Raw genomic sequence first — 16109 nt, 5'->3', positions numbered from 1 at the left:
TCAAGTTCGACAAACCGTTACAAAGCCCATATCCTGGAAAGCGTAATTCGTTCAAGGCATCGTGATATCTTAACTAACTTCGAAGTTATCTCCCTTGAAAGTTGGTCAAATTTTCAAAGACGAGTTTTCATAGGGTTCATAAAAATGTAATAACTCTGCGAAAACACAATGAATTTCATCGTTGAAGGTACCAAACTGTCATGATTGAATGGGAAACATCTTTGCTTCACATTATGGTTATGTAAAAATCAATACTTACGTCACAATTACGACGCAAACACACCCTGTCAGAATCAACTAAAGTTTTAACAAAATGTTCCCTCGCCCGCACTGACAAAGAGATTTCTATTTTCAACGCCGCGATGGCATAGCCTAATTAGAACTCGAGTGTCTCTTCAACTGCATTACACTGGGTTAGCAATGAACGTTCACAGAAAACATGAGCGGTAAGGAAATAGTCGAATCTGTAACAGTGACAGAGTTGAGGTTTACGCCGCACTCAGCAATATTCCAGCTTTTTGGCTGCGGTCTGTAAACGATCGAGTCTGGACCAGAAAATCCCGTGATCACCAGTATGAGGATCGATCTGCGCAATTGGGAACCTAACACAGGCCGTACCTCCTCTGTTCTCAGGTCTACAATCAAAGCAATAAGTGTTCGGGAAATGTGAGGCTCTAATCTTTCCAGTAGATTGTATATTTTAGTGTGCCTTTGTTGTTTTTTTCCTGCAGTTTGTGAATTTTGTGTTCGTGTCAGCAGCGTTAAATCAGTGTCATATTAATGTGAAAAGCGCTCAAATGGACGGTCCAGATAGGGTCCAAAGAAACTGTTCAAGTGAAAATAACCTTGGTGGGTGTATAGGGGAAGTCTGAAGACCGACAGTATTGCCTTTGAGTCAATCCTAGTTGTTGTTTATTATGGACCCGAATCGGTTTCATTTAAAAGAACATTATTCACTGTGACGTCAGAAATTCACTCAAAATGAGTAATTCTTTGATGATAACACAGTTTGCTTTTTAAGGGAATACACCTTATCCTCCTTGTACAGAGTGTAATCTTCTAGATGAATGTAAAACGCTTGATCTAAAAATGTTTAGTCACGTGAGCTTCTCACTATCTTCCTCGTTGAACCACATAAACATTTCTCGGTTCCCTGACACCACAGTTACCCGGATGTACATTGTTTGTGCTCACAATGAACTTTGTAAACGAGTGGAAACGAAGCATCGTTTGTCTATACAGAAAGTTTCTAATGTTTATAGTCTCGCGATAAGAATTCTTCTTGACGTTGTTGTGTGCCTGGTATCCCAGTCATTCATTAATTTGTTCTTGATCCCGCAATGACCCAAGTGTTTCAACGTTATCATTTCAAAGGAATAGGAATGATTTCAAGAAAGCCCAAGAGTATTATTGTCAGTAAACACTACACCATTTTAATCCCGAGGAACGTTCATTGTAGCCAAAGTCATAGGCGTAAATTCCATGCACAAGGGTGTGGGTGTGAGTGGGTGTGCCCTGACAACCTTTACTTTGCAATGATTTATACACAAACAGACGCTCCTTTTATCTCTCTACCCCTACTCCCTCTCTCACATACTGACACTCTCTCTCTCACAGAGAGAGAGAGAAAGAGGAAGAGAGAGAGAGAGAAAGAGAGAGAGAAAGAAGGAGAGAGAGAGAGGTAGAGAGGTGGTTTGTATGTAAGTGTAGCCGGCTATAGCCAATACCCCAAATAAACCGCCGGTTTGCGATACCCCAACACGATTACTTGTCGAGATAATAACTGTTATTGTCAAACATAGAAACAAAACGTCACTCACTGACAAAAACATACCTGAACAACTGACGTTCCGGCATCACCAGGTCACATCAATAGTGATACTTCTATAGTTCTCGACTGTAGGTTCGGGGGGAGTTCCACGGGATGTGACGTCATTTGTTTTAATGCAGATCAGGGGTAGTGGCCATGGTGGCAAATAATATTACAATACCACTAGTCTGCACATTGTCTTGTCTACCCTGACTGACTACTCGAATACCGTTACCATCATGACAACATCGACGTTTAGAGGAGACGTACCTATTTGCCATTGTCATACATTACAATTAAGTCGCCTTATTCGCGAAATAGTGTATATGTTTCGAGCTTGAACACACTGAACGAGCAAGACGAAATTTGTAATCATCAACTGACTCTTTGTGAGTAAGAATTTCCTGTGGTCAAGAGGCATACTATTTCCCAGTTACATAACTGTGACAATGTATTCCCGATGAATCATCGATGTAAAAGTGAGTCGAATCTGGACCAGACAATCCAGTGATCAGCAGCATGAGTTTGGAACCGATGACACATGTTCTCCAATTCATTGAGCCTGACCACCCGATCCCATTAGTCGCCTCTCACGGCAACTATTGCCTTTGTGGCAAGCATGAGTTCCTGAAGACCAATTCTACCCCGGATCTTCACGTGCCACCAATGTCAAAATACAAATTACATCGCATTGTATAGTTTGAATAACTTTGCTACACGAAATATGTTCTGTATTATAATCTAATGTTGTTCCTTCAATGTTGTGAAATTGCTTTCGTGTTGAATTGTTTTATATGCAGGCTGAGTGAGGTTTACAGCGAGAAGGAATCGAGTCTGGACCAGACAGTCCAGTGATCAACAGCATGATCATGGATCTGCGCAACTGGGAACAGATGAGATATGTCAACAAAGTCTCTCCGACTATCCAATCCAGTTAGTCGTCTCGTACGACAAGCACGAGTTACTAAAGATCAACATTCTACATTCAACATCTGCTATGGATGTACCGACTTTCTGCGGGTTTCTTAAAATTTTAAAACAAGTTTTGAACAATAGCTAGCGTAGTTATCGAACAAATTACCCAATTACCTAAACGTCTGTGTACTTTACTGACTCGATATAAAATTTGAAAAACCGATTCTGAGAGATAGTTTCACTATATCTTGTCTTTCAATCACTATCAAACTAATCTCTCCTCAATTCGCCTCGTCATGCATGTACTTCATGCACTGCTTAGTTCTAGGGAATTATAAACAGACATTTTCCACAATGATCTGTTCACAACCAGGCTCAGATTTGGCATAGAGATTAAACAGTAATGTTTATATCACGTGATATTAATGACTGATAATTTACGTAAATTTCAGTTCACAACATAGAACAGAAAGTAATGGGCAGTCTTGAAATATGTTAATACATATAGTTAATACGTCCCCACTGTTGTTTCAGGTGATACCCATTCCGATAAACAGTTGTAATTCTGTCAATAATTTAAAAAAGAAACAACAGTATCGGTCGCCCTTATCGATACATGTCCGGATTTGAAGGTCAGTTTGTGACCTTTTAAAGAGCGGTTATGTACCTTCGTGTTTGAAGCGTTCGCCGAAGACCCGAGTTCGGTTCCGCACATGGGTGCAATGTCTGGTACTTTTGAAATAATTAGAATACAATAGTTTGTTATTTCTGTTATTTCAAAACGTGCTTATGTAATATCCATTATCTGAACAATAACGCCTTTTTGGCGCCGCGTTTAACAGTATTCCAGGCGGGGTCACCAGAAAACGGGCTTTTCACATTGTACCCATATGGGAAATCGAACCTGGGTCTTCGGAATGACGAGCAAACACTTTAACCAATAGGCTACCCCGCCGCCCAAGTCTTATTAAACTTCAGTACACACAAGGTGGTAGGCGAGTTCATTTAGCAGTGCTATTTGATATGGAGATTGTTGTGTATTCGAACTGCGTGGTAGACGTAATGCTGTAGCATAATACGTCATTGCTTCAAATGCACTGATGGATTACAAAACAATAGTCGCTGACTCAGTGCAAAACGAAATAGTTAGATTAAAGCACTAAACAATGTCATCAAGCCAGTGGCTGTGGCCGCCTCAATATATAGCAATACTGAGATGTGTACACAAGGTCTACACAGTCTGGTCCGGGATCTGGAAACACGGGAATTTAAAGAAAATATGCGCATCTCACTGTTACGTGCAAAGACGTCTGGTATTTCATTGGCCAAGAAACATTATAGGGAGACTCGTGTTTGTCATAATGTTGGAATTCATTGTGTCTGGTTAAGTTGATGGGTGTCACATATAATGTTAACACGGATTTTTGACATATTCAAATGGTGGTTTTGAATATGACGGAGATGAGAACGTTGCTGTGTGATCTGTTTGTGTATATGTTGATCCGACAATTTATACATACTGAGGGTAAGTGTTGTTTCTGTTTCAAAGATACGTCCTTTGTGCTATTTTGATATATCACTAAGATGCAGGTAATGCACAAAAGTGCAATCAATGACATCATACTAAGCCTTTAAGGGAAAGGAAACTAATAACTGGTATTCATTTATAACGATTGCATAAACACAAGGCAATAACGTCATCCGCTGACGTGTGTTCAGTATACATAACTTATAATTTCTAAGTTGATTTAAAATCCTTTACTATTTCATCTTACTTCCATTTAATCAAAGTGCATGAATGTACATATATGCCGTGCAGTTTCTGTCACCACACCATAGCTAAGCATACAATAGCATATAGAAGTTTCTGGTGTTTTAAATTTCTTTATCAGCACATGCATATAAAAATAGTAATATTCAGACGTCCATATAACGTGTGACCCGTTATGTCTAACCGACACCGATATTCCCATAATGTATTGTTCTGACCTCGTGCAGAGAAATGTAAACAATACCCCCCTGAAACTGATTTCCTTTGTCTATAACATTCGTAAGGACAAATGCTTCGCATTATCATTGATTTTCAACCCCCTAACGACATTTATATTCATAATCATAATTATATTTGTCTGTGTGATTATTGTGTTCCGTCTAGTGCAGCACACACTGATTCAAGGTATGCACCTGCTACGACTAGTAGCAAACATCAGGAACAACACGCCACTCGACATTAGGCAAATATCGAGTTTCAGTAAACGGAAACTTGGAAAATCAGTTGATTTCGTTGGTGACAAGCAACCCTGGTGGCCCCTCAATTTAGGTAGAATGGTATCGTGTCGTTGAGAATTTGGTAAGAGATGGTGGTTGTCAGCTATCAAGCATAAGCCAAATGTACAGAACACGGATCTTCACCCTTAAGGATGCATCCCTTCGCAGAATCACAAGCCTTGAAGTCAAAGCGTCGCCGCTTGTCTCAGAACGGTCGTTATCGGCTAAAATCAAAGGACATGTCAGACGCCTGTTGTCCCCCACAGAGATCAAAACAGCAATACTAGCCTGTTGTCAATGTAACTCAATGTATCTGGAATTTGACGTCATTCTGACGAATATGTTTTGCGCCGTAGAAACACGATATATGCACAATCTGAATGACCAGTTTTGAATCACTGATATCGTAGCCATGGTTGTTCGATGACTACCTTCTGAACCGAAGGCCAATCCTTATGGACTACAATGCGATTGTGCACATTCCGTTGGTAAGTTCTAACGTCAATAGGTCATTCCTCCGGGGTCTGCCAGGAGTCCAGGACTAAGCCTATTAAAAGGAAACACGGTGTTCTATTGGAACAATACCCTGACGTCACACACAACGTTTGATACAGTCGTATCAGGGAAGTCACGTTTTCTTCTCTGTAAAACAACACATTTTATGTCAGCTATTCCATGAGGGTCAAATTGTGAGGGTCGACATAGTATGGGCAAATGAGGTTTGGTTAAGTGCCCTCACTATAGGGTGTCGCGTTATATATGATACCGATGTGTCGTGAGCTGACACTTTGTCGAGATTGCTTCACACCGCTTCAAACATTAGTGTTCTGTCTGAGCACACCCGTTGAGCTATTAAGCAATTATCCAGCTGCCATCCTTAAGCAATCACTTTGTCTGAATCGTGGAGCGAGTAAATATGTTTTAATTGGCATTTACAGATGCACACAGTTTATCAGCAGGGAGGGGATCACGATATTGACATTTGCTTCAAAGAAAACGTTAAAAACTGTTGCTTTTGTAAGACCGGCGGTCGTTTTGACATGTGTTTCACACGGAGGGAAGACACGTGGAGCGTCTCAAATGTTTGTTTTGGCTGTTGTTAAACGCAGCACTCAGCAATACTCAAGTTATATGGCGGCGGTCTCTACATATTCGAAACTGGATCAGAAAATCCAGTAATCAACAGTATGAACATCAATCGACGCGAATGACATGTGTTAGGGAGCCTGAGCCACCCGATTCCGTTAGCCGCATTTAACGACATACATGGGTTAGTGAAGACCAGTCGTCTTTATAGATGTTTTGCCGATAGAACTTTTGTGTTCATTTACCTTTTTATACATCACTCATATTTACAAAGGTTCGACAACATCCGGATTTCGCAAATTGCAACCATCTATGTACATGTATTCGATCCCACATCTTCGACTCGATGGGAGGAGCTTTAACCACGCGGTTACCAAATGTAATTATCACTAATCAAATCAACCATGACAATATGTCAACCAAGTCAACGAGCCTGACCACCTCATCCCGTGACCCGCCTCGCACACGACAAACAGGAGCTGGTGAAGACAAATTCTAACCCGGTCTACTTTCAGTTGTTGGCGATCCTCGGTTCTTTGTATATTGCATTGTCCTAATTTGAAGTCTTATTTTGGATAGAAATTCCAGAGTTAAATTTATTTATTGATATTGTGATATTCTAGCCGGTTGTATTGTCCGTCGATGACCATGAATTACTATGTAACAGTTAAATGTTCTCGTCACAATATGGCTGAAATATTTCCTCACTCACTCTAACCCGCATATTGTATCTTCTATATGTTTCACAAGTGTTTTGCTACTGATATCGTTTGTTAGGTTCTCTAGTATTGACGAGCGTTCCAGCAGCAGCAGCAACAACAGACAGCGACGTCATCACTCTGATCTGCAGCAGCAGCTGGGGCAGGGCCAACAGATACTGGTACAGGGATGAAGACGTCATATTCCGGACAACCGAGTCCCTGCCCACCCTCAGTAAGGCAGCCATATCCAACCCATACGTGTACAACAAGTATCTGTCTGGACGGATCAGCGTCAGTTGTGGGGTCCTCCAACACAATGTGACTCTCAGGATCAACGCTACTATTGACAGGGGAACAGAATGGTGGTGTAAGGATACCGTGAAGAGCGAGACAAGCAACCACATAACATTACGTAAGTTAGATTTATGCTGCAGCTGTGAGTTTCAGAAATGCTCCCAATACTCTATGACAAAACGGCTGATTTTGACATTTCAGTAGAACTTCTTTCCTACACGTAGATCAGTTTCAGTAGCTCCAGCCTCCGTATTCCTCTGTTTCACAAATTTGCCCTTTCCTATTGACTATTGTACAATGTTTCTTGCTTTAGGATTACAGCAAGGGCTCATAAAAGCTTTCAGAAAAAATATGGTTGGCATGTGGATGGTATTCACATTGGTGACCAAAATTATAGTGTTTCGTTAACACCTACCTTTGTCATAGGAGGGCAACAATCAACGTTCTTTCTATTTTATGGCCTTTTTGGGTGTGTGCTAATTGTAATTAATGGCATTCACATAAGATGGATTTATGTTTTGTACAGGGGAGGTCAACACTCAATGATTGATGACCCTAAGTTGTTATCACTCCATCATTGCCATGTCGGGTAAAAATGATTCATAGTCCAATCAGTATTTATCACGTATGGCATATCGACAGGGCATTGTGCCCTGGCCTTTGAGGGGAGCACATCTGGGAGATTAATATGAGGTTTTATCAGTTCTGTTCCAGAAGTTAGTATCGCGTTGAGTTGTGTGTGAAGTTGCTTGACTGATATGTCACAAAACTTAAATGAAATGAATTGACTAGTTTATAAACCCGTTATTGCATGTTTTCATTTTACATGGCCATAAATAGTTTGGATACTGTAGCCTAACATGTATCATTCATAAGTGAATAAGTGAGTTTAGTTTTAGATATATGCTGAGTGCTGTAAATAACAGAGTCTGGACCCGACAGTCCAGTGATCAACAACATGAGCATCGATCTGCGCCATTGCACACCGCAATTGGAAACCGATGTCAACCAAGTCAGCGAGCCTGACCACCCGATACCGTTGGTCGCCTCGCACGACAAGCATAGTCGCCTTTCATGGCAAGAAGGGTTGCTGAAGATCTATTCTATCCCTGACCTTCGAGGGTCGTCATTCCACAGACATCTAAATGAATGTTGGGGCAAAATGGATGACTGGCATGAACTACCTGTTTCTGAAAGGAGTGAATGTCTGAATGTGTGCATCATGTAAGACATTGCTGTTGCTATTGCCTTGTCCTGATATCGTGACAACGATTAGAGACATTCAGCGTTAAACCCTATTATCGGTTTCAGTTTCTTCTGAATCTGCTGATCTATCAAGACTTACCAAAAGCGGTGCAATCGGTGCCAAAGGCAACGGTAACATACAAACAAGTATGGAATGTATGATTGATTTCTGGCGATGATAAGCGAAATATTATAATCAGATTGTGAATATGTATCGTGTTGTTTACCATATTAAACACAAGATGTACCTGAATGTATCTGATTGTGGGTCGTGGTGTATCGACCTATTCCATGTAAAAGAAATAACTGTTTTCAAAATGTATAAGAAAGACAGTCATACATGGCGAATTTTGAAACTGCAAATAACTGTATTTGTGCCCAAGTGTGCAGAGCAATGATAGCGCCAGTCAGCGATATTCAACCTGTCATGGTGACCTGTTGTAATCAGGCACGTGTAAGCCCAACCTTTTTATCTAGTGGTAGTTGCGAGTCTGACTAAATGGCTTCCTCCGCAATCGACAATCAAAGACACGACACAATCAGCAGGGCCACACCATATCAGTACTCATTGCTCATTTGATGATTGCTCAAGATAAAGAATGTCAAAATCCAGGTGAAGTAAGCGATGTCGGTGTTGGAGAGGTTTATTTGACACAAGCCAACAAGCTTAGGTTACTATGAATTGTGATATTTTATCATCTGAACTGATCTGATCACTCTGAACAAACGCTGGCCTGACGTGAGTGGACTGCACTGTTTAATTGTACAACCAATGTTGACACCGAAATAAACATGACTGACTTTCTCAAGGAATGATTAATTTCCTTTTATTTCAGACTTGGGTAGCAACACTGTTATTTACATAACTGCCGGGTCTGCCTGTGCAGTTATACTCATCATCATTGTTGTCGCTGTTTTGTTTGTTAGACGAATACGTCACAGATCTGGAGGTAAGACAATATTATTAGAAGGATCACCCGGGCGATGAGCAGCACAGTAAAGGGAAATGCTTCCCCAATGCCAACAGTATGACTACATGCACTGGAGTGGCTACTACAGCTGTCTGTGACGACCTGGCTTACAAATATTTTCACCAATCCATGCTTATCGTAAGAGGCGATTAACTGAATCTGGTTGGAAAGGTTCGCAAATGTGGATGTTAGATGTCATCGTATCGCAGTTGCGTAGTTAATAATTTGATTATCTGTTCCAAGTTCGATTGGCTTACAGATCAACGTCACACCCATGGAATTTTGTTACATTTTGCGTTAAACAACAGCAACAACAACAACAAAATGTTCGAAATAAATTTATTTTTATTATAATGACGTTCATGTTTCAGTCCCGCTGGATGACACGGTACACACAGTGTCATCAGAGACGTCACCAGCTGATGACCACAAACAGTACCAGGAACCAGTGATACAAGGTATATTGTTTGTCTCGATTAAACGAATAGTGTTCCTTTCCTCTGTTACTTTGAGGTAATCAAACATGTTTGAAATCATTGTACGCAATATATTTTCTTTTAATTTGTGCAGATAACATCCGCGTAGTGATAAACTTTGGAATATTATAGACATTTATATTGACTATACGTTCACGTGAAAGCCATTTGTTATTTACATGCAAATCCTACATAATCGTGAGTGAATGAGTTTAAGATTTTAAGTCACATCGTCGATATTTCAGCTATATCATGAGTATACACACGTTATAATTTTTCATTAAAAAAGGTAAATTATAAACACCTGTCAACAAAGGACAGTAAAATAACTAGTACATGACATGTTTCATTAAAACTAGTAATTAACACTAAAATACTTTAACTTTAGATGACAATACAGGCTATATGGTGCCATATTATATCACTATGCTAGGGACCCTACATGATCGCGGCACACGGAATGTTAAAGGTCAAATGCAACGTAAAACACAAATTTGCAGATTCTGATACCTTTAGGTATCCACTTACCGAAACAAATCATGAAAAGTTGAAAAAACGCGATGAAAAAAAGCCCGCGAAATCGGAGTTCAAACGATTCACTAAATTCCCCCAGCGCGAGGGGGGAACTGGTTTCAACAACTGTGCTGCCCTGCGCCCATAACGCAGTTTAAGGTTTTAAGTTACATCAGCAATATTTCCGCTATATCATGACTATATGCAGGTTATAATGTTACAATAAATAATGATAAATTATAAAAACCTGTCACGGAAGGACAGTAAAACAACTAGTATATGACATGTTTTATTTAAAACTAGTAATTAACACTAAAATACTTTAACTTTAGATGACAGTACAGGCTATGTATTGTCAAATTATATCACCATGCTAGCGACCCTACATGATCGTGGCCCACCGGATGTTAACTACAGTAATGTTTGCTGTTGTCAGGTGCTTACGTCCATGTACGGAAAGACAAGGTCAAATGACACATTGAAGAGGAAACCCAGACATCGGTGTGTGTACATGTATATGTTTCTCATTCTCTTCACCAGAGAGGCCCGATGGATAAGTTCCACGGGTCATAATGGCTGTAATGTCAGTAGTCGCCGGTCCTTGCGCGCGCGTGCTTGCCTGTGTGTACGCATGTGCGTGTGTGTGTTCACAATGGCATCAAACACAACCCGGTAGTAATACCACTGCTTTACAAGTTGAAACGCCTTTCAAGGTCGCATTTTAAAGATTAAGCAGGGCCGGAAAACATATTACAGGCTTTACGGTTACAGTCCGATTCTTTTTCGATAACATTCTGCGTGGGTGAGTTGACTTTTACGCCACTTTCAGTAGTATTCCAGCAATATCGTCGGAAGTGTGTGTGTGTGTGTGTGTGTGTGTGTGTGTTACACATTCTATCCATGTCTGGAATCGAACCCAGGCATTTGGCAAGACGAGCGAACGCCTTAACCACCGGACTACCCTACCGTCCCAAATGCTGAAGGAAACCATGCGGAAGAGTTCCGTGTTATGGAAGGGTCATGTGATCCACTCCTATTGCTGCTTATCTATTCTGGTCCGAGACAAATGGTAGGAAGGTATCTCCCTTAGTGTCAAAATCTTTGCCGAAATGAAATGGTATTCAATAAATGATGATATTTTATATAGCACCATATTGATAGTACAGTGAGGACTGGTTCATCATACTACCCTGCATATGCCGCCGCGGAACAGTCATATCACTGGTGTCTTTAGCTTAGTGTCTCTGGATCAGGCAAACCAGTGGTTGATAGTATGAGCAGATAACGCTTAATTTCTGGGAATCTACTGAGACTCAGTCATACTTAGACATAGCTCGAAGTCTGACTACAACGGATAATCACATATGATATACATTATTATGTATTTCAAGACGCTGTCTGACAATAGAGATTTACTGTGGCTCATTCCGGTGTGCGGATCAGGGAGGATGCATCCAACCTTAAAATGGACCAGTTGTAACAGAAGCTACAAGCTCATGGAATCTGTAGTGGTTATCAGTTGTTTCGATAATGCCGTCATGTCGCATAATGCTCCAATGATCCAATGGTCCAAAATAAACAGTTGAACAAATTATCTCAAATAAACAATCAGCAGAAAGAAAATATACTCATGGAAAAAATTAAGGGAACGCATGTTTCTTAGGGCAATTCAAAATTTATGTTTACTAAATTCAGCGCCGTGTATTTTCGTGAAGAGCAGTTCACTCAAACTCACCATAATGCTTTCCATGCACGTGGACTACATGCTCCTGAAGTTACATGCACTTAGATTTACATGTGACATGTACATGCACTGTCAAACACAACGGTTAAAAACATTGTTAACATGGCGAGACAGTACTTAACTTTGGCACAGAAATGGGAGGCAATTGGCATGGTTAGTGGTGGAAGCTCATTACGACAGGTTGCAACAACTTTTCACAATTACACGATGCCATTTAGAAAGTGGTCAAATGCAACATATGTCATATTTGGGATTTCACTTTCTTGGTAAAGTACAAATTCTAGTACTTTTTTTCGGTTGAGTCCCATCCGGGATTCGAACCCGCACCCTCAGAGTCAGGCACCTAATCGCCAGCACACAAAGTCAGCCGCCTAGCCCGCTCAGCCACCGCGACTTCCACGAAATGAAAGTCGGACAACTGGTAGTCTAGACTGCGTACTTTGTGTACCCCTCTGATGAGTGTAAATTGGAACGGCTCCCACGGCCGAAAGCTATGATTACACGATGCCATTTAGAAAGTGGTCAAATGCAACATATGTCATATTTGGGATTTCACTTTCTTGGTAAAGTACAAATTCTAGTACTTTTTTTCGGTTGAGTCCCATCCGGGATTCGAACCCGCACCCTCAGAGTCAGGCACCTAATCGCCAGCACACAAAGTCAGCCGCCTAGCCCGCTCAGCCACCACGACTTCCACTTTTTGCCGGCCATTGCAACACCCGGACACCTGCAGCCCCCAGTCTGTCCCGACAAACATGAGCGATGTGAGGGTGGGCATTGTCATGCTGGAACTCGAACATTCGATCCGCGCAAAGGTGATCACAATCGGGTTCAAGATCTCGTCTATAACGATCATGCTGTTTCATGGTGCAGGCACTGTGACGTTCCCCAACGCGTCTCCAAACTCGAATTCGACCGTCATTATGACCTAGTATGTACCTACTCTAATCACTAAACATGGTGTTTCTCCATTGACGTACGGTTTTTCCTCCATGATTCCATGCCCACTGCAGTCTCAAGCGCTTGTGTTGCTCAGTCATGTTGATTACAACCAATGGACAGCGGCTTTTAGACCAGCCGATTTAAGACGATTACGCACTGTACTTGTTGTGGAAGTCGCGGTGGCTGAGCGGGCTATGTCCTACCCCATTCAACATTTATGGGGTGTTCTTAGCCACAATGTTCGGGACAGACCTGTTGAACCCAACAATTTAGATGAACTTTACGTGCCTCTCATGGAAGAATGGCGTAGAATTCCGATTGGCACCATCCGTACACTCATTCGCAGCATGCCACGACGATGCCAAGCAGTTCTCCAGAGACACGGGGGACACACCCGATATTGATTTTCATCACTTGACATAAGCCTTTCCATCTGTATGAACTTTGCTGTTACTGTTTCAAAGATTAAAAATCACAGCTATTTCATGCGTTCCCTTAGATTTTTCCATGGGTATATTACAATGCTTAGTAAATATAAAAAGTGTCTGAAGAATCTACTAATACACAGACGATAGGATGAATATGTGTCGGTCACATACTTTATTTATTTCCAATAACAACACGTTGTCAGTACGAATCGCTCAGTAGAAATAGGCGTTGTATGTGTACAAACAAATCTTGCTTGCTTCTATTGTCATTGATAAAGTCATATTTTATGTGAGCGATTTAGTCAGCTTTTCGTCAGCTGGTGACTTTACTGTACGGCGTGCAGAGCTGGCGTGTCTGTGGTTTAATGTTCAAAGGAGATATAATGTACCAAATCCAGAACTTTCTGTTAATGTCACGAGCATAGCCATCGATAGATTAATGTATCATCCAAACCTGTGTACAGGAGATATCGCTTGTGTGAGATCAGACGATATCTCCTAGGAGATATCGCTTTGACAGTAGATCTTGCACAATTCCTGACAATGCTATGGCGTCATGGTCATGAACTTGATGACGTCACAATGTTATGACATCGGTGCACTCCAAAATTAATACCAGTGCTGTGTTCAGAGATGTGCATTTTTAATTGAAATGACGAATGGTTCTGGATGATGTATAGAATCTCACCCTCGTGTCTGCTGACATCAGTTATATCAAGACTCGTACATAAAGGTAAAACCATCCTCGGCAAGCCTCGTTTCTTTGTTATTTTATCAACTCGTGTTGATATATTGGACATCTGTAGACACTTGGGTGAGATTATCTATCTCTTAGGCAAATGGAACAACTCATGCCTGTATTAAATACATTACCATACTAAGATCGTCTCTCGTTATGTCATTGCATTTTAAGCCTCCCTCAAACGCATACGTATAGCTTCCTTCGCTCGGCAGTTTGTGTTTCGACACTGACAGGCATCAAACTAGGATATTCATCCTCTTTGTAAAATCCTACATCACTGTTCCACCATCGGCTTTAGCATAGGGATGTGTACTTTTATTAATTATCTTTTCATGGCATTTAATGTACAGGTGTACATTCATAATATGAAAATGCGCATTCATTCGACTTTGTAAAGTCGATAACATCTGCATTCCTCACGCACACTTAGAGCTAGAGGTATTCGTGATTAACGTGATAACATCAGGCACAAACTCGGTCAGAGTTCACTCTTACACTCGTTGTTGATTAGATGATACCTCATGACAACACAATATATATATATATATATATATATATATATATATATATATATATATATATATATATATATATATATATATATATATATGTGAACCTGTATTTCAGCCATGTCTTGGCCACGAGGATGGGTCCCAAGAATGCTTTCTCACGTCCGCAATGGCATGACGTCGAATACCCTTTAAAACTATCACCCCTTTACCTACATTGTATTTGACCATGGTCTTTACAAATCACAAGTAATCGAAACCGGAAAAAGCATATAGCAGCTACCTTCGGTGATCTGAAAACAAGTGATTCTGAATCACATATTACGTGAGATGTTCACAGAATTGATATTCTCTCTCCATGCAACTCGGCTGTTAGTTGTTGACTTTACATACCTATTCTTTGGTAGAAATGGTTTCTAGTGTTATGCCAATACGGTAAACAACACGCCTACATTCACAATAAGCACAACGGCTTGAATACTGGTGGGTTTCTTGTAATCTTCAGCTGTGATTACAACACGATACATCTTCCTTGTACAGCGAGATGTCGGTGTCTCTTTCTTGGAGATCCGGATACTCACTTGTTCGGAATATCGGTTAGCCACCTAATGTTAATAGATACGATACTCTTTGGTATCATAGTTACAAAGATTATGTATTAACCCCCGACAGCGTGTTTGGATCTCCATATTTCAAATATGAGTTGTTATAAACCCGTCTCGGCGTTTTACAACAATCACGTACTTGAGTGACCGGCATAGGCGGACATTATGTCGTCACTGATTTACAGTGATCCACTTGATCACTCTTTGATGACATTATACCGTATTCTATGGAATAAAGAAGTAACATCGATTGCAGACATTACAGGCATGTGCCGCAAGTATATGGACACAAGATATGCTGCTGATCACTGGATTTTCTGGTGCAAACTCGATTAGTTACAGACCACAGCCATGTAGCTGGAATATTGTTGAGTGAGGTCCTAAGCGACACAGGAACAAAACATCTTACAAGCAAACCAACCACATACCAGCAATCTTGAGAGAGTGAGCGAATGAGTTTAGTTTTACGCCGCTATTAGCAATGTTCCAGCAATATCACGGCGAGGGATACCAGAAAATGGGCTTTGCACATTGTACCCATGTGGGGAATCGAACCCGGGTCTTCGGTGTGACGAGCGAACGCTTTAACCACTAGCCTACCCCACCACCCACCAGCGATCTTGTCTTGTACCAGTTAGTAATAAGGTCGGAAACATAACACATGCTTCACTGACATTTTTCTGCAGAACGGGATTTGTTGGAGGGGATACAGCAGTAGATATAGTTAGCAGAGTTTAACAGTAGCAATAAACTGACTACAGCTGGCCTATCCGCACCACTAGTAACACTGAGAAGTTCAGAGTTACATTAAACAGATTTAAGCCATTGTAAAACGATACGTCACCGCGAATCGGGTAATT

General features: G+C 40.9%; 2 protein-coding genes across 2 annotated transcripts in view; both read left to right on the top strand.

Moving 5' to 3' along the window:
• Positions 1 to 16109, top strand: part of LOC137292078 (uncharacterized) — a 365314-nt gene that overhangs the window by 309290 nt on the left and 39915 nt on the right. The window lies entirely within an intron of this gene.
• On the top strand, positions 4093 to 14274 carry LOC137292168 (uncharacterized). The gene is made up of 7 exons (XM_067823726.1): positions 4093 to 4250; positions 6857 to 7192; positions 8386 to 8466; positions 9156 to 9269; positions 9662 to 9748; positions 10716 to 10780; positions 11671 to 14274. Exons 1-6 carry the CDS (start codon positions 4163 to 4165, stop codon positions 10751 to 10753), a joined length of 744 nt encoding a protein of 247 aa, XP_067679827.1. The 5' UTR covers positions 4093 to 4162; the 3' UTR covers positions 10754 to 10780; positions 11671 to 14274.

The sequence above is a fragment of the Haliotis asinina genome, chromosome 1 (assembly GCF_037392515.1).
Source record: "Haliotis asinina isolate JCU_RB_2024 chromosome 1, JCU_Hal_asi_v2, whole genome shotgun sequence".
Taxonomy (NCBI): Eukaryota; Metazoa; Mollusca; class Gastropoda; order Lepetellida; family Haliotidae; genus Haliotis; species Haliotis asinina.
The sequence above is the reverse complement of the archived record's forward strand: the minus strand, read 5'-3'. Positions and strand labels throughout refer to the sequence as shown.